The 20,081-nt window shown below is 44.5% G+C and overlaps 1 protein-coding gene across 2 annotated transcripts in view; it reads left to right on the top strand.

Moving 5' to 3' along the window:
* The first annotated feature begins 15,417 nt into the window (after positions 1-15,417).
* Positions 15,418-20,081, top strand: part of METAP1 (methionyl aminopeptidase 1) — a 67,454-nt gene continuing 62,790 nt past the window's right edge. Inside the window, exon 1 of one of the 2 annotated variants that reach the window (XM_034958939.2) lies at positions 15,418-15,707. In XM_034958939.2, coding sequence (XP_034814830.1) covers positions 15,594-15,707 — 114 coding nt within the window. In that variant the 5' untranslated portion in view covers positions 15,418-15,593. The remainder of the gene's footprint in view (positions 15,708-20,081) is intronic. The other variant, XM_034958940.3, reaches the window with a different exon arrangement.

The following is a 20,081-nucleotide window of genomic DNA, read 5'->3' on the forward strand; positions in this document are numbered from 1 at the left end:
TGCTTTCTAGACTGTTTTGTCCCTTGGGACTATATTATTATTATGGTAGCATCTCTATATGGTAGAATTAGGCTTTTCATTTAATTTATGTCTCTTCCATAATTTTGTGGCTATCCTTGCCTTATTCAAAAAATTATTTTAATTATTTCAATACAATTAACAAAATAATATCTCTCACTGGTTTTGTAGTTGTAACTAACCTATATATTAAATTGGGACAAACCGACAATATTTTTTTCTTTTCTTTTCTTTTCTTTTGAGGCAGAGTCTCGCTCTGTCACCCAGGCTGGAGTGCAGTGGCATGAGCTCGGCTCACTGCAACCTCCGCCTCCTGGGTTCAAGTGATTCTCCTGCCTCAGCCTCCAGAGTAGCTGGGACTACAGGCCCATGCCACCACACCTGGCCAATTTTTGTATTTTTAGTAGAGATGGGGTTTCGCCTTGTTGGCCAGGTTGGTCTCGAACTCCTGACCTCAGGTGATCCACCTGCCTCAGTGTCCCAAAGTGCTGGGCTTACAGGCATTAGCCACTGTGCCCAGCCTCAAACCGACATTTTTTGAAAAATTTGTCTTCCTGTATATAAATATGTGTCTTTCCATTTATTTAAGTCTCTCAATAAAGTTTTCTAAATGTTTTCATCTTGCTATTAACCCATTTCTCAACAAGCTACTCGTTGGTATTTTAAAAATTGCTATTATAAAAGACATATTGGCTGGGTGTGGTGGCTCACGCTTGTAATCCTAGTACTTTGGGAGGCTGAGTAGGGTGAATTGTTTGAGCTTGGGAGTCTAAGACCAGCCTGGGCAACATGGTGAAACCCCCATCTCTACAAAAAATTCAAAAAATTAGCTGGGTGTGAGGATGTGTGGCTGTAGTCCCAGCTACTTGAGAGGCTTAGATGAGAGGATCACCTGAGCCTGGGGAGGTCGAGGCCTCAGTGAGCCATGATTGTGCTACTGTGTTCCAGCCTGGGCACAACAGAGTGAGACCCCATCTCAAAAGAAAAAAAAAAAAAGACAAGAAAAGAAATATTCTTTGTTATTTTTCTTAGTTTGCTGTATCTACTAGATGTTCTTTACAAAGTGAGAAAATCAGCCTCTTAAAAGCACTAATAAGGCAGGGGGTGGTGGCTCACACCTGTCTGACCTCAAGAGCTCAAGACAACCCTGAGCAACATGGTGAAATCTCATCTCCATTAAAATACAAAAAAATTAGCTGGGGTGGTGGGTGCTCCTGTCCAGCTATGCAGGACAGGAGGCTGAGTCATGAGAATTGCTAGAAACCAGGCGGCAGAGGTTGCAGTGAGCTGAGATCATGCCATTGCACTCCAGCCTGGGCAACAGAGAAAGACTCTGTCTCCAAAAAAAACAACAACAACAACAAAAAAGCACTAACAGATGTTTATCAGCTAATATTTATTGAAAATCCATTTTTGATATGGTTTTAAATGCAAATTTCATATTTTAAATATTTTAAGAATCATGTATCTATGTGTAAGACAGGTATGGGAGTTTCTTTTCCCCGATGATGATTCCACGTACACATTGGTAATTTAAGACTAATAGAAATTTTGTTATTCATATAATTTAATCAAAACAACTATTAAAATGCATTTAGTTCTTTATAATTTAATAAGAACAAGATGCCTTTGTTCAGAATTATAAACAGCCTGTCATAATCTGTTTTTTAAAGAAAATTTAAAAAGCATATTCTGGAAAGGCACTCAATGGCAATACAGTAAAGGAAATACTGACTTTTAGAGAGTCTGCAGCAAAGCGTGCTAATTCTATTGCAATTCCTTGGTAAGAACCATTATTGGAGATGCAATTTACCATATCTACTGTTCAATGACCCCATGAATATTGAGTATAGGCACACAGAGATATGTTTTATGTAGCTCACAGCTGAAATGTGCATTTGTGCAACCCTGTTCTTCTGTTATTTTGTTACTCTGTGCACATAGACATCCAAAAATGAATGTACAAATATATAACATTTGTTTCTTAATTGTAAAAACTATTTTTTAGTAGAATTAAAATATGCATGTGCTAAAATTGAAACATTTCAATCAAGGTCAAACTATCTCCTCAGAATAGGTCAGACAATTTTTGCAACATCTGTGGGTCAGGCACTGGCTCTGCCCATCATTAAAAAAATAGTTTATTGTACTATACATTAGAAAAATGCATTAAGTTAGCATACATAAGGCATTATTTTATAAATATCTTGCATTGGGTAGGCAACATTTCTTGAAACAATCTGAAACTTACAGAAAAGTTGTAAATATAGTACAAAAATTTCTTTTTCTTAAACGGTTTGAGAGTAAATTGCCAGCCTGATGCCCCATCAGTTCCTCATACTTCAGAGTATATTTTCTACAACTGGGACATTCTCCTACATAGCTAAACACCACTAAAAAAATCAGGAAAAACACTACGAAAAAAATCAATTACCATTGGTACATTACTACCATCTAATCCTCAGACCTCGTTCAAGTTTCACCAAATGTTGGAATAATGTCCTTTAGAGCAAAAGGATCAATTTCAGAACCGTGTCTTAATTTTAATCATCACGTCTCATTAGTGTCCTTCAGCCCTGTCTTAGTTCAGATGGAATGGCTTAAACAATCAACATTTATTTCTCACAATTCAGGAGGCTGAGAAATCCAAAATCAAGGCACCCGCAGATCGATGATGTCTGATGAGGACATCCTTCCTGGTTTACTGGCTGCTTTCTTGCTGTATCTTCATATGGGGTGGCGGAGGGAGAGAGACAGAGAGAGGAAGCAAGCCTTCCTGTCTCTTTTTTATGAAGGCACGAATCTCATTCATTCAGGAGTTCACCTTCATGACTTAATTACCTCCCAAAGGTCTCACCTCCTAATAGCATCTCATTGGGAGTTAGAATTTCAACATATGAATTTGGGGAGGGCGACACAAAACATTCAGTCCATAACAAATCCAAAAACATTTCCTTAATCTTTCCATTATTTTCATGACCTTAACTCTTGAAAATTATAAGGCATGTTTGTATAATGTTCCTCAATTTTAGTTTGTCTGATGTTTCCTCATAATTAGATTCAGGTTATGCATTTTTGGGAGGGGCATCACAGAAGTCATGCTACATTCATTTTATTGCAGCCTATCATGTGGAGAGCACAATTTCAATTTGTCCCATTGCTGATATTGTTTACTTTGATTACTTGATTAAGGTGGTGTCTGCCTGGCTTATCAACTCAAATTACTTTTCCCATTATAATTAATAAGGATTTTGTGGGGAAGTACTTTGGGATTATGTAAATATTCTGTTTCTCATTAAACCGTCAGTTTATTCATTTATCATTTTATATCAGTATGATTCATCATTTACTATTAGTATGAAATCACAGCCTATTTCAACAGGCCGTAATCTATTGCTATCATTATTTATTTTGGAGCTAATATTCTCTGTGATTTTGACTGTGGGAACTTCATCAAGCATACTTTTCTGGTTCTTTTGTATACTTGTTTGTTTTACGTGTCCCCACAATTCTTTGATTATTGGGAAAATTCACTCCCCATATTTCACGTAGGTTCTTTTCTATTTTCCCTAAGTGTCGGCCGGTCTGAGAAATAAAGGGACAGAGTACAAAAGAGAGAAATTTTAAAGCTGGGTGTCTGGGGGAACATCACATGTTGGCAGGTTCCGTGTTGCCCCCCCAAGTCGCAAAACCAGCAAGTTTTTATTAGCGATTTTCAAAAGGGGAGGGAGTGTATGAATAGCGTGTGGGTCACAGAGATCACATGCTTCACAAAGTAATATAATATCACAAGGCAAATGGAGGCAGGGCGAGATCACAGAACCACAGGACCGGGGCAAAATTAAAATTGCTAATGAAGTTTCGGGCACACATTGTCATTGATAACATCTTATCCGGAGACAGGTTTTGAGAGCAGACAACCAGTCTGACCAAAATTTATTAGGCGGGAATTTCCTTGTCCTAATAAGCCTGGGAGCGCTACGACAGACCGGGGCTTATTTCATCCCACATTAGTCTTCCCTTTCCTTTCTTTTCTCTTTTTTTTTTTTTGAGACTGGGTCTCACTTTGTTACTCAGGCTGGAGTGCAGTGGTGTGATCTTGGCTCACTGTAACCTACACCTCCCAGGCTCAAGCAATCCTCCCGCTCCAGCCTCCAAAGTAGCTGGGACCAATTCACCTACCTCGGCCTCACAAAATGCTGGGATTACAGGTGTAAGCCACCATGCCTGGTCTATGGTCTCTCCTTTCTAAGTGATGACTTCCTCATATGGCTTTGGCTCTGACACCCTATGCCTGCCCCTTTCCCAATGGACTCCTCCTTACTGCACTAGGGTTCTGACTCCCATGCTGGTTCACCCCTGGAGGACACCCTCCTGACCCCACCAGGTACTGTCTTTTCATCCTGAGCCTCCTCCTTTGTGGGCACCCTTCTCATCACACTTGGCGGATGACTCCCCTTGCCAGGCTGTCCCTCAGTGGTAATGCTCTTCTCACCATACCCAGGTTATAACATCCCAGCCTGGACCCTTACACTGCAGAGACATCTGCACATCATTGTTCTGAGGCTCTGACATCCTACTCCAGGCCATCCCCTTCAGGGAGACACCCTCTTGATACTGAGTATTACAGCCTGACCAAGATGAAAAGGGAATTCCCAAAGAGAGGCAGTCTAGGGTGGGAGTTGGAACCTGAGCAAGGTGAGGTGTGTGTTAGGCTCTGGCAGTCAGCCTCAGTGCTGAGCTATTTCCTTGCATGGACCCCCTCCACATCTTGTGTAGGTTCTGACAGTCTATTCTGAGCTGCATGGATCCCACCCCTGTACGGACTCTTTCCTTTTGAGCTCTTACACTCTCAGCCTCCCTTGGTGTTAAGGACTGCAGCTATCTTGGAAAAAGAACTAAATGTGAGGGTTTGCTCTTTCAGATAGCAAAACTTATTATAAAGCTACAGTAAATAAGGCTGTATTGTATAGAGGCAAGGGATAGCCAAATAGAATAATATAGAATGTTAAGACATGACTCCGCTCACATATGGTTACTTGATATAAGACAATGATGGTCTGCAGAGCAGGGGGGAAAGGGTGGGCTTCAATAAATGAAGTTTTCCTGTCCTCTTTAAGGAATCATTACCTTCCATAAGGTTGTGAGGATACTGTCCAGTGTTATCATCTAGAAGCTATATTGTTTACTTTTCTTATTTATGTCTCTAATTCCCCCAAAATCAAATTTTTAGGCAGCTATCCATACAAGACAAAGAAAAGAAATGTGACCTCTATGCAAAAGTCTTATATGGTTGTTGGGTACCTACTGAGAAAGAGTGTTCTAAGAGGGGTTAAGGTTGAAGCTCCGGATCTCTGAAGGCCTGACTTCAGAAGTTTTAACATTCACTTGATCCAGGGCTGCCCACCTGTGAAGAAGATTGAGGTGGAATAAGAGCAAAACCTCAAGTGGGGCCATTTTTGCTTCAGAATGAAATAGAAAAAGTTAGTTTCTTGGCCAACAGAAACATATTATGAACAATCCAAGTGAGATTTTGGAAGCAAAATTTCAAGAAAAAGAACTTTTGGCTCTGCCTCTTAAGGAAGGTAGATGCTGTCACAACATTATCACAGAATGGGTCTAGTCCGTGAGGCCCATACTAGAGAATGGGCCTAGTAGTGGGGAAACAGCAGCATTTGGTTACAAATTTCTCCAAATCCATCCTGGGAAATGGAACTTTTTTTTTTTTTTTTTTTTTTTTTTTGAGCTGGGGGTCTCACTCTGTCAGCCAGGCTGGAGTGCAATGGCCCGATCATAGTTCACTGCAGCCTCAACCTCCAGGGTTCAAGTAATCCTCCTGATTCAGCCTCCCCTGTATCTGGGACTACAGGCATATGCCACTATGCCTGGCTAATTTTTAAAATTATTTGTAAAAATGGGGGTCTCCCTATGTTGACTGGGCTGGTCTTGAACTCTTGGATTTAAGCCATTTTCCTGCCTTGGCCTCCCAAAGTGCTGGGATTACAGGGATGAGCCACCATGCCCAGCCGGAAATGGGACTTTTGGGAAACTACTGTTCTCTCAGTGGGGCCTTAACAGCAAATAGTGAAAATGCTTTAGGCATTTTAGCTGATGCAAATTCAAGTTTAAGGCGTTATTGAGAAGCTAAAAAACCAAACCAAAAGGAATATAGGCTACATTTGGATATGTATATTTTATTCATTTATTGATGTATTTATTCTATAAATATTTATCAATTGTTGTAGCAAAGACTGGCTAGATGTTGATCAAACCAATTTTGTTTTATTCCTAAGGCCACAGCTGAACTACATTTTCTAGCAATCCTCAGAATAAGATGTGGTCATTGACTGAATTCTGGACAATGGAATGGAGTAGAGTGAAATACATTACTCCTAGGTTTGGCCTGTCAAATCTCATGCACAATTCTGTACATTCATGTGCCAGCCTCTCCTCGGGTGGGGACTCCAAGCACTTTGGAGTTGGTGGAGCCACAAGATGGGTCTGAGATCTTTGCTAAGGTAGGGTTTCCCTGGCTGGCCTATAGCTGACTATGACATAAGAGAGAAATAAATTTTGATTTTCTTAAGCTCCTAAAAGTTTTGAGATTGTTTGTTACAGCCATTAGTCTTCCCTGATTAATACAAATGCAATGTCTATTCTGTGCCAGCTTTATTCTGGGTACTAGGGATGCAACAGGAAACATATAAGAGACATGATTCCTCCTCTCACAGGAGATACCTTATAAAAGGGGTGGCACACAATAAACAGTGACAACTTACATTTGCATGGTGCTTCACTGTTTACACAGTGCTTTCATGGGCACCAACTCATTTAATTTTTTTTTTTTTTTTGAGTTGGAGACTTGCTCTGCTGCCCAGGCTGGAGTGCAGTGGTGCAATCTCGGCTTATTGCAACCTCCGCCTTCCAGGTTGAAGCGATTCTCCTGCCTCAGCCTCCCGAGTAGCTGGGATTACAGGTGCATGCCACCACACCTGGCTATTTTTTTTTTTATTTTCGGTAGAGACGGGGGTTTCTCCATGTTGCCGAGGGTGGTCTCGAACTCTTGACCTCAGGTGATCCACCTGCCTTGGCCTCCCAAAGTGCTGGGATTACAGGCATGAGCCACCGTGCCTGGCCCAATTTTTATAACAATATTTTACAGATAAGGAAACAAAAGCTCAAAGATTTTAAGTGTCTTGTATGAGACAAGGAATTACGAACTAGACAAATGAATCAGTTTTCTGGCTCCCAACCCATTACTCACAATGATTCTCAAGTATGAGGATATGACAGAGCAAGGAAAGTGCTAATCCTTGTTAGAAAATTCCATTATTCAATTTTATGTCTTAAAATAATGTATTCCACACAAGTGTAAGTCTATTCATGGAAGCATTGATTGTAAGGGCAAAATACGGAAAACAAAGATTTAAATATCCATTCGCAAGAGAATGCACATATTGTGATATATTCAGAGAACAGAAAATTATATGGTAGGGAAAATAAAGAAATTAGGGATTCAAGTATCCCTAATTTCAAGGATGAATCTCACAATCATGATGAAGAATAATGAAGGCAAGAATGAAGAGTACAGAGCATAATGCCATTACAAAGGTTTAAGGTCTTCATGGGAATGATAAACACCAAATTTAGGATAGTGACTCTGCAGAAGAGAAGAAGGCCGATGCAATCAGAGAGAGTTACGCTGAGGAGATCAACTGTATTGGCCATATTTCATTCTTAAGCTGGGTGGTGAATATAACATTATTCTGGATTATCTTCCTTTTGTCCGTCTGAGTCTGTTTTCTACCTTCTCATTTCTGCCCTCTGTCCTGAGAGGCTGACTTGTGTGGTCTTCTGTAGGATCAATGGGCTCCTTGTCCCAGCTTTCAGAAGATCATAAGGTGGAAGAGAATGAAGTCTCAGCTTCCTGACTTTTTAGGATGACTTTGGGCTGGCCAGGTCTCTTAAGCAGAGGTCACATCTCCTGTTTGGAGGCCCTCTCTACCCAGCCCACTGTGAGTTTTGGTAATTGCCCAGTCCCCTTGTGCCTGCAGGGCCAGAAATGGAAATGTCCTATTGTTAACACTCAGTTACTACAGCATTCCTTACAGTTTTCCGAAACCCTGCCACCCAAGCTGGAGTGCAGTGGCTGGATCATAGCTCACTGCAGCCTTGAACTCCTGGGCTCAAGCAATCCCAGGGAGCTGAAGCTAAAGGCATATGCTACCACCTGTGGCTAATTTTAACTATTTGTTTTTAATTTCTTTTAATTTTAATTTTTATTATTATTATTTTTAGATGGAGTCTCGCTCTGTCGCCCAGGCTGGAGTGCAATGGCGCGATCTTGGCTCACTGCAACCTCCGCCTCCAGGGTTCAAACGATTCTCCCACCTCAGCCTCCCCAGTAGCTGGGATTACAGGCACCCACCATCATGCCTGGATAATTTTTGTATTTTTGTAGAGATGGGGTTTCACCATGTTGTCTGGGCTGCTCTCGAACATCCGCCCACCTCAGCCTCCCAAAGTGCTGGGATTACAGGCGTGAGCCACTGCACCCGGCCTTTTATTTTTTAAAGAGATGAGGGTCTTGCTATATTGCCCAGACTGGTCTGGAACTCCTGGCCTCAAGCTGTCTTCCTGCCTCAGCCTCCCAAAGTGCTGGGATTACAGGTAATTTGAAAAGAATGAAGAGTTTAATCGAGACTATAGCCATCCTGAATTAAGGACCAGAGAAGGGGACAAAGAAAAAAGAAGAGACTGTAGTTGGACATGGTGGCTTGCACCTGTAATCCCATCACTTTGGGAGGCTGAGATGGGACGATGGCTTGAGGCCAGGAACTGGAGACCAGTCTGGGCAACATTTCAAGACCCCATCTCTATAAAAAATAAAAACAAAATAGTTGGGAGTGGTGGTAAGTACTTGTAGTGTGAGACAATCTTATTTGAGCCCAGAAGCTCAAGGTTACTGTGAGCCATGACTGAGCCACAGCACTCCAGCCTAGGGGACAGAATGAGACCCTGACTCTAAAATAAATACACAAAAATACCATTTTATTTATTTGGTGTTACCCAGCTTGAGAGTGCCATCTGTTTTTTTGCTGGGTTGCTGAGTTCTGACTGATAGAATAGATATTCTCTCTCTTTTTCTCTCTCCAGACACAGGAATCTTTTTTTTGCATATTTGACATAATGTGCTAACAAGTTGAGAAGAAGAAACTTTTATTTTTAATTTTTGATACAGGGACTTGTTCTGTCGCCCAGGCTGCAGTGCAGTGGTATGAGCATAGCTCACCGCAACCTCAATTTCCCAGACTCAGGCGATCCTTCTGCCTCAGCCTCCTAAGTAGCTGGGATGACAGGTGTCCACTACGAGGTCCAGCTAATTTTTAAAATTTTACTTTTAGGCTGGGCACGGTGGCTCACGCCTGTAATCCCAGCACTTTGGGAGGCCAAGGTGGGTGGATCACTTGAGGTCAGGAGTTTGAGGCCAGCCTGACCAGCACGGAGAAACCCCGTCTCTACTAAAAATACAAAATTAGCAGGGCGTTGTGGCACATGCCTGTAATCCCAGCTACTCGGGAGGCTGAGGCAGGAGAATCGCTTGAACCCAGGAGGCGGAGGTTACGGTGAGCCAAGATTGCGCCATTGCACTCCAGCCTGGGCAACAAGAGCGAAACTGTCTCAAAAAAAAAAAAAAAATTACTTTTGGCAGAGATGAGATCTCGCTATGTTGCCCAGGCTGGTCCCAAATGCCTGAGCTCAAGTGATCCTCCTGCCTTGGCCTCCCAAAGTGCTGAGACTGTAGGTGAGAGCCACCATGCCCAGCCAAACATTTATTGAGCACCTATTATATATCAAGCATTGTGCTAGGGTTAAGGTTTGGAGATAGAGAGAAAAATAAATTAAATCTGTTGTTACAAGGAAGTCACAGTCTAGTAGGAGACACAGGTGAAAAACTGGCAATGAAGTATAGTGGCTAAAAACATGGGATTTGCAGTCTGAGAAACCTGAGCTCAATTCTAGGTTCTGTTACCTACTGGCTATGTGACCTTGGGCTACAGAAATAAAAATGGGATTACTACTGGTACCTTCCTTATAGGGTAGTTGTGAGGATTAAAAGTAAAAGCACTAGTATCTATACTTTTACATCTCACTAGTTATGTGTTGCTTAACCATGGGGATATGCTCTGAGAAACGCATTGTCAGGTGATTTTGTGGTTGTGTGAGTATCATAAAGTGTCCTTACACAAACCTAGGTGGTATAGCCTACTACACGCCTGGCTGTGTGGTGCACAGGCAGTCTACTGCTTTGAGGTTACAAACCTGTACAGCATGTTACTGCACTGAACACTGTAGGCAATTGTAACACAGTGGTATGTGTGTATCCAAATGTATCTCAACATACAAAGTTCCAGTAAAAATATGGTATAATAAATCTTATGAGACCACTGTTGTATATGTGCTCTGTCATTGACCCAAGTGTTGGAATGTCATACACATGACTATATGCCTAGGATATATTAAGTCCTTAACAAATGTTACCTAAAATTATTGTCAATTGTAACAATAGCACTTTGTACTTGGTTTAGAGGTAGCACAGAGGAGGCACTGATTAAGTAGAGCTAAGTAGGTCAGCAGAAGTTTAATGGGTGAAGCGATGTCAGAGCCGGATCTTAAGGAAATGGTACTTTCACCAAGAGATCAAGTGGGGAAAGGCAATCCAGACAGAGGAAACAACATGTATAAGAACATGGAAGAATGAAATAGCACTATGTGTTCAGGAAAACATGAGCATCTTGCTATTGCTAAATGGTCAAGGCCTAGGCATGAAAAATAATGAGACGAGGCTGAGTTACATGGAGGTATACACAAAAAGCCTGGATTGGACTTGATCCTGCAGTTGAGCATCTAGGAAGAATTTTTAATTCTAATTTTTAATTTTTAGCACCATTTACTTGCTTTTGAGAGGAAGAATTTCTAAAACTTTTAAAATAATTTCAAAGCTGTAGAAAAGTAGCAAATTGAAAAAATAAAAAACTCTAGTATACCCAGGTTCTCCAATTTTTAACGTTCTCTCACATTTGTCTTATCATTCATTTCTCTTTCTGACTTCCACTATGTGTAATTGTCAAAATCAGGGAATTCATAAGGATACAATGCAACCTAATTTCCTTTATAGCAAAAACCTTTCTTTCTTTTGATCCAAAAATCCAACCCATGATCATGTGTTGCATTTAGCTGTCAGGTCTCTTCAGTCTCCTTGAATCTGGAAGAGTTCTTCAAATCTGTCTTTTGGGACATTGGCATTTTGAAGAGCATAGGTCAATTATATTGTAGAATGTCTTCAGCTTGTGTTTGTCTGATATTTCCTCATGATTAGAGTCATTTATGCATTTTTTTTCAGGAACACTAGAAAAGATAATACTGTATTCTCCTCAATGGTTCATATAGAGAGGTGTACAATGTCTATTTGTCACATTATTGGTGATTTTCACTTTGATCACAATAAAGAGTGTCTCCCAGGTCTCTCCACTTTAAAGTTACTATTTTTCCTTTTTAAATGATAAACGTTTTGTAGGGAGTTACACTGAGATATGTAAAAATATGGCAAACTATATAAAGAACAAAAGACAGTGAAAACTCTTAACGCAGCAATTCCACTTTTAAGACTGTATCTGAAGACCTCCTCGCCTCATGCCTGCATGCAGGCTGCATGCCTGCTCATCCCAGTACTTTGGGAGGCCAAGGTGGGAGGATGGCTTGAGATCAGGAGTTCGAGACCAGCCTGGGCAACATAGGGAGACCCTGTTGCTATTAAAAAAAAAAAAATATATATATATATATATATATATATATATATATATCTCCTAAGTAAATAAGGATGTATGTAAAGTTTTAGCTAAACGGATATTCACTGAAACCTTGTTTATAATAGATAACAATTTAAAATAACCTAAATGTCCATTATTAGTGGATTTGGTTCAGTAAATTACCCATACAATAGAATATTATGCAGACATTAAAATTATGTGGTAAAAGTATAATTGATGACAATAAAGAATGTTGTGTGCAGTGGCTTGTGCCAGTAATCCCAGCACTTTGGGAGGCGGGGGTGACAGGATCACTTCAGCCCAGAAGTTCAAGACCAGCCTGGACAACATAGTGAGACCCCTGTCTCCACAAAAAAGCTAAAAAATTAGCTGGGCAAGGTGGCGTGTACCTGTAGTCCTAACTAGTCCAGAGGCTGAGGCAGGAACATCACTTGAGCTCAGGATGTTGAGGCTGCAGTGAGCTGTTGTGTCCAGAATTGGTGGGCTCTTGGTCTCACTGACTTCAAGAATGAAGCCATGGACCCTCACGGTGAGTGTTACAGTTCTTAAAGGCATCGTGCCTGGAGTTTGTTCCTTCTGATGTTCAGACGTGTTCAGAGTTTCTTCCTTCTGGTGGGTTCCTGGTCTCGCTGGCTCAGGAGTGAAGCTGCAGACCTTCACGGTGAATGTTACAGCTCTTAAGGTGGCACTTCTGGAGTTGCTTGTTCCCCCGGGTGGGTTGGTGGTCTCGATGGCTTCAGGAATGAAGCTGCAGACCTTCATGGTGAGTCTTACACCTCATAAATGCAGTGTGGACCCAAAGAGTGAGCAGTAGCAAGACTTATAGCAAAGAGTGAAAGAACAAAGCTTCCACGGTGCAGAAAGTAACCCCCGTGGGTTCCCACTGCTACCTTGGGCAGCCTGCTTTTATTCCCTTAACTGGCCCCACCCACATCCTGCTGATTGGTCCATTTTACAGAGAGCTGATTGGTCTGTTTTACAGAGAGCTGATTGGTCCATTTTGACAGGTTGCTGATTGGTGCGTGTACAAACCTTGAGCTAGACACAAAAGTTCTCCAAGTTCCCACTAGATTAGCTAGACACAGAGCACTGATTGGTGCATTTACAAACCTTGAGCTAGACACAGGATGCTGATTGGTGCATTTACAAACCTTGCACTAGATACAGAGTGCTGATTGGTGTATTCACAATCCCTTAGCTAGACATAAAGATTCTCCAAGTCCCCACCAGATTAGCTAGATACAGAGTGTGGATTGGTGCATCCACAAACCCTGAGCTAGACACAGGGTGCTGATTGGTGTGTTTACAAACCTTGAGCTAGATACGAGTGCTGATTGGTGTATTTACAATCCCTTAGCTAGACATAAAGGTTCTCCAAGTCCCCACTAGACTCAGGAGCCCAGCTGGCTACACCCAGTGGTTCCCGCACTGGGGCCGCAGGTGGAGCTGTCTGCCAGTCCGGAGCTGTGAGCCCGCACTCCTCAGCCCTTGGGTGGTCCATGGGACCGGGTGCCCTGGAGCAGGGGGTGGCCCTCGTGGGGAGGCTTGGGCCACGTGGGCAGGAGCCCACGGTGGGGCCGGGGGAGGCTCAGGCATGGCGGGCTGCAGGTCCTGAGCCCTGCCCCGCGGGGAGGCAGGTAAGCCCCAGCGAGAAATCCAGCACAGCACTGGTGGGCTGGCACTGCTGGGGGACCCGGCGCACCCTCCGCAGCTGCTGGCCCAGGTGCTAAGCCCCTCACTGCCCGAGGCCGGCGGGGCCGGCCGGCCGCTCTGAGTGCGGGCCGCCAAGCCCACGCCCACCTGGAACTCTAGCTGGCCCGCAAGCGACGCGCGCAGCCGCGGTTCCCGCCCGTGCCTCTGCCTCCACACCTACCACAAGCTGAGGGAACCGTCTCTGGCCTCGGCCAGCCCAGAGAAGGGCTCCCACGGTGCAGCGGCAGGCTGAAGGGCTCCTCAAGCACGGCCAGAATGGGAGCTGAGGCCAGGAGGCACCGAGAGCAAGCGAGGGCTGCGAGGGCTGCCAGCATGCTGTCACCTCGCTGTCACCTCTCACTGTGAGCACCACTGCACTCCAGCCTGGTTGACAGGATGAGATGCTGTCTCAAAGAAAAACCAAATGACAAACAAAAAGTTTACATCATAGTAACTGAAGAAATCAGGTAAGTAAATTACTTTATATGGTATGGTGCAGTTTTTATTTAAAAAATATTTTATACATATATACATACTTATTGATTTTTTTCTTGTATACAAAAGTATATGTATGTATGCATGTAAACATTTCTATTACTTGATTTTATTACATCATTTTTACTGCTTATATTGCAAAACTAAGTTTTTTTTTTTGAGACATGGTCTTGCTCTGTCGTCTGGGCTGGAGTGCAGTGGCAGGATCATAGCTCACCATATCCTTGACTTCTCAGGTTCAACAGATCCTCCCAGCTCAGCCTCCCCAGTAGCTGGGACTACAGGCGCCTGCCACCATGCCCGGCTAATTTTTTAGTTTTTAGTTTTAGTTTTTGTAGAGACGGGGTTTTGCCATATTTCCACCCTAGTCTCGAACTCCTGGCCTCAAAGAATCCGCTGGCCTTGGTGCCCTGGATGCCCTGGCCTTTCAAAGTGCTGGGATTGATTACAGGCGTCAGCCACCGCTCCTAGCCAAAACAAAGTTCTTAAAAATAAAAGTAATATGAGCTTTTCTGGTGTATTAAGTACGGAGAAGTTAAAAAAATACAATAACAAAGTTCACAGCCTTTTGTGATCAGTAAATGTTAGTTTTTCGCTCTTCCCTAGTGACAAGGAGGCACTCAAGCATGAGTTACAACACAGCCGACCTGGAATACAGCTGAAAAGATTGAAGCAACAGGTTCGCAGCGAAAGGCCTTTACAGCTTCTTTCGACTCTGACATTTCAGGATCAGCACAATTCTCCTCTATTTACTGCTGAAGCAATCAACTGGGATTATATAAAAAAATTATTTGTATTGAATACCTGATAGTTGTGTTACTATTACTAGCACTATCGGTTTTGAAGGGGAGGTGGTGGTGTGTGGAAAAATAAAGTCTGGCAGGAGGGAGGGCAGATGTGAATCCCAGCCCACCGTCCCGTTGACAGCTCTATGGCTCTCCTTTCTGTGAATGAGCGGTGGTCCTTAGGCCTCAGACCCGACAATGTCAGTGAGAAACAGAACTTAACCCAGGGGACTGTTCTCCAAGGAGCGGCGGGGGAAACCAACGCAGAGGAGCGCAGCCGCTGAGCCCTCTCTAGCCGCCTGCGGGTGTCGGGGATGATCAGGGCTCCTGGGTGTTCGTCAGTGAGGACGACTGTCTTATCTGACTGTAGGCACAGAGAGTGCGCCGCGAGAGGGCGGCTCCTCACCGTCAGGCGCCGGCAGGTCGCGTTCTCTGCTGGCCGACGCCCGAAGGCGCCGAATGGGGGGGCCTTGCCGAGCTCCCTTACAGCCCCAATGTGCGCGCCGCCGGGAGGCTTGGGCACGCAGGCACCGCCGGCGGGGGGGCGGGGCGAAGGCGGCGGGGCGGGGCACCAGCTGCGCGCGCGGGGCGGGGGCGGGGCGCGCTGCGTGGTCCCGGCCGGCCCTGGGCTCCTCCCCCTCCCGCGCCCAGGCCAGCGGCGGGCCGAGCTCCTCCCCCGACTGGGTCTCTCTCCCCTCCCCTCCGCTCGGCAGTTCCTCCCTCCCGCCGCCGCCTCTTCCTCGGTGAGGCGCTCTTCCAGCGGGCAGGCAGCATGGCGGCCGTGGAGACGCGGGTGTGCGAGACAGACGGCTGCAGCAGTGAGGCCAAGCTCCAGTGTCCCACTTGCATCAAGCTGGGCATCCAGGGCTCGTACTTCTGCTCGCAGGTAGACGCCCGCTGCCCCGCGGATATGCCGCCGCTGCGGGACCCCTCCTCGCTTCTCCCCTGCTGGCTCCTCCCGCCCTTGCGGCGAGTCGGGACGCGCTCCTCCTCTTCCCCCCGGCCGCGTTTCCTCCTCCCCCCACCCGCGTCGCCACCGCCCCCTCCTGTCTCCTGGGGTCCCCGGGTCCTCGGGAACCGCGCTGGGCTCACGCGGGGGCGGGGGCGCCACCCGCCGCGGCCATGTGGGCTGGGGCGGAAGCGGGCTGTGCGGGGTCGCGTGGCCGCGCTAGACCTCCGCGTTCTGGGGCCGGTTCCCCGCGCTGGGGCGGGGGCCGCCAGGTGTGCGGGCTGCCGGAGGCAGGTAGCGGCGCCGGGAAGGAGGGCAGCCCGAGCGTCGCGAGCCTCCACATCCGCAGCACCGGCGGGGCTCGGGTCTGGGCGCTGGAGGCTGCCGGGCCGTCCGTCGGGTCCCTGCGGGGTGGGGGGCTGAAGGTACCTGCCGGGCTCTGAGAGATGGGTGGCCCGAGAACCGTCGGAGTCGCAGAGAGGAGGAACGCTAACTAGCTCCAGCCCCACTTCTTTGTGCTTTACTACCGTGCTTTGATACTTAAGCAACTTTGGGGGTGGGGAAGGGAGAGGTCTGTGTAATTCATTCTTTTCTTTCGGTATATAAAATTATTAATTTACAAAACTGTAAGCTAACGGGATGAGTCACCTGTGACTGAATTTCCCAGAGTGAAAAGGACAGTTCCATTGAGGGTTAGGCGTGAATGCTGTAGTGTATTTTAAGTTTTGTGCAGTAGAGCAAACCCAGCGTTGAATGGGGTCCAGAATGAAGCGTGTGCTCGTGTTTCTGTTTACTGAAGAGTACTAGTGTTGCTGCTGCATTTCGAGACCCAGGATGAGGGCTGGGCGGCAATAGTATGGCTCTTAGTTACAGTCCAGGTTTAGTGAAGAGAGGCACATGAATATTCAAATATTAAATTGGTAGCGTCCTGTGGGGAGGAGAGCAGGAATAAAGAGAAGGCCTGATTGGGGCCCTGCCCTTGCCAGTTACTGTGCGATCTTGAATTAGTAAAGTTACTTAATCTTTCTGAGTTCCAGTGTTACACTGTACAGAGGGGATGATTATAGCTTTCTTTGTAAGTTTCACAAGCTTCTTCTGAGACCCAGATTATCCAAGGAACGTGAAATGCTGTTATAATGTAAAGTCCTTTATTTTTTAAAGGATTCTAGTACGATTTAACTCTGCCATAAATAAAAATATGAATAAGAATGAAGGCAGATATATAAACACAATACAAATAATAAAAGTGTTTTCCAACATAAAACATAAAAACGTAAAAATATAAATAAATACAATCTTTACGTCACAATATTTGTAGATAAGCGATTGCAAAAGGTCTTAGCTGTGTTATACAGTCTTGTTTTTAGATAGGATATGATCCTTGACCTTGTTAGTATAATTTGGAAAAACTTGCACATGGAGGAGTGTTGCTTGATCTAAAAATAGCATTACTGAACAATCTAAAGGACCTGTACTAGGTTTAACATGTTGAGCATTACTCATGTTAAACCTAGTACACGTCCTTTAGATTCTTTAAAATTTCCAAATTTTATCTTGTTGTGGCCTGTGTGGGACCTGAACTTAAGAAACAGTGTTTGCTTTTGACAGTTGTACCATCTGAGTAGAATAACTTTAAAAGTAGGTGGCATTTTGAATTAATATGTATGACAATCTTCTGTTAAGATTTTAAAAAGGTAGTGTGAAACCACATTCATGAAACAGGTAGAAAGAAGTGAATCACTGGGGTTTGTGGAAAAATGCTAGACACATTTGTGAAAACAAAACATCTAGGGTTTATTCCGTGTGTTAGGATTGGAGGTATTTACATGTTGGATTCTGCAGGTATATTTCTGGTATCACTGTTAGACATGCACTCAAATATTCCCAGAGTGGCTGTCCCAACTGTCTCTTTTTCTTCATTTCTGTTACCACCTCCTATGGTCAGCTTTTAAAATTTCCCACCAAATCAGTTGTCATACTCTCTGATTTCTCTACTGTAATTCCTCCCCTTGCAAACAAACGCCCACAAAAAACCCTATCAAACAAAACCTTTTGTACAGAAGTTATTTTTCCCGCAGTCTGATTATGCGTATCCCTCATTGCTTTCAGAATTCCAGCCCCACATTCAGGACCCCTCTTCTGAGCCTCTTGCTCTAGCCAAAGGCTATGTTTACATTCTTTCCTTTCCGAAGTGTCACCTGTCTTCTGAAATCACAGCTGTTCCCCCAATCCCAGCTTGAGACCTTGATCAAGTCACTGTAACTTATTCTAAGCGCTTTATACATCTGTGATGAAATATGGGCTTGGCTGGGCATGGTGGCTCACGCCTGTAATCTCAGCACTTTGGGAGGCCTAGGCGGGCGGATCACCTGAGGTCAGGAGTTTGAGACCAGACTGGGCAACATGTCAAAACCCTGTCTCTACTAAAAATACAAAAATTAGCTGGGCGTGGTGGCACACGCCTGTAGTCCCAGCTACTCAGGAGGCTGAGACACAAGAATCACTTGAACCTGGGTGGTGGAGGTTGCAGTGAGCCGAGATTGCACCACTGCACTCTATCCTGGGCAACAGAGCAAGACTCTGTCTCAAGAAAAAAACAAAAACAAAACAAAACGAAAAACCAAAAAGAAATTAGGGATTTTCCTTAACCCTTCTCTGATCACTAGGAGGTCTTTCTTTCTACTGCTCTGGTCCCTGGCCTGGCTGTCTGGCCAGCTTGTCTTTGGGAACAAACAGAACAAAACTGCAAGAGGCCTTTCTATCACACCATTAACAGAAGTAAGGCATTCCCAGTTACTCTGTCACACCACCTTGTTTATTCCTTTATGACCTTTTGTGCAATCTATGATTACCTCACCTGTTAGAAAAATGAGGATTTTTTTTTTTTTTTTGAGACGGAGTTTCGCTTTTGTTGCCCAGGCTGGAGTGCAATGGTGCCATCTTGACTCACCACAACCTCCGCCTCCCAGGTTCAAGCAGTTCTCCTGCCTCAGCCTCGCAAGTAGATGGAATTACAGGCATGCACCACCACGCTCAGCTAATTTTGTATTTTTAGCAGAGATGGGGTTTCTCCATGTTGAGGCTGGTCTCGAACTGCTGACCTCAGGTGATCCACCCTCCTTGGCCTCCCAAAGTGCTGGGATTACAGGCGTGAGCCACCATGCCCGGCCGAGAATGTCTGTTTTTTAGTCGGAAGGTGAACTTCATGAATGATCTTATCTTGTTCACTGCCCTGTTCTCATTTCCCAGTATGATGCTCTGTATGCAGTAGGTGGCCATTAAATGTTTGAATTAATGGATAAATGCATCAAAATAGAGAGGCATACTGCTGTGTTTGAATCACAGCTCCATCATTTACTAGTTATGTGACTTGGGCAAATAACCTCTCTTTTTCAGCTGTATCTTTTTAAAATGGGGCTATTAATAATACCTATCTCAGGGTTTTGATGAAGACTAAATCCAAAGTATGTAAAGCTCTTAGCATATTAGTAAACTTAATGAATGTTAGCTCTTTTTATTGTTATACTGTTTTATGTTTAGGAAAGTAGAAATATTTTATCTAGGATGCTTAATTTTTTTTTTTTTTTTTTGAGACCGAGTCTTGCTCTGTCACCCAGGCTGGAGTGCAGTGGTGTGATCTCGGCTCACTGCAACCTCTGCCTCCCGGGTTCAAGCGATTCTGCTGCTTCAGCCTCCCCAGTAGCTGAGATTACAGGTGCGCACCACCACGCCTGGCTAATTTTTTTGTATTTTTAATAGAGACGGGCTTTCACCGTGTTAGCTAGGATGGTCTGTAACTCCTGACCTCGTGATCCGCCTACCTCAGCCTCCCAAAGTGCTAGGATTACAGGCATGAGCCACTGTGCCCAGCCTAGGATGTTTGATTTTAAGGAAAGCTTTTGTTCTTTAGAGGAGTACAACCAGTTTTACTTGAAAATTGAGTTTTCCAAGAGTTCTTGATGTTCGATTGTGTTTATTTTATTTATTTATTTATTTATTTATTTATTTTTTTTTGAGACGGAGTCTCGCTCTGTCGCCCAGGCTGGAGTGCAGTGGCGCGATTTCGGCTCACTGCAAGCTCCGCCTCCCGGGTTCACGCCATTCTCCTGCCTCAGCCTCCCGAGTAGCTGGGACTACAGGCGCCCGCTACCACGCCCGGCTAATTTTTTGTATTTTTAGTAGAGACGGGGTTTCACCGAGTTAGCCAGGATGGTCTCGATCTCCTGACCTCGTGATCCGCCCGCCTCGATTGTGTTTATTAATAGAAGTTTTCCTTCCTATTTAATAGTTTATGTATGTCTTTTTCATTTG

Source organism: Pan paniscus, chromosome 3 (genome assembly GCF_029289425.2).
Source record: "Pan paniscus chromosome 3, NHGRI_mPanPan1-v2.0_pri, whole genome shotgun sequence".
Lineage (NCBI taxonomy): Eukaryota > Metazoa > Chordata > Mammalia > Primates > Hominidae > Pan > Pan paniscus.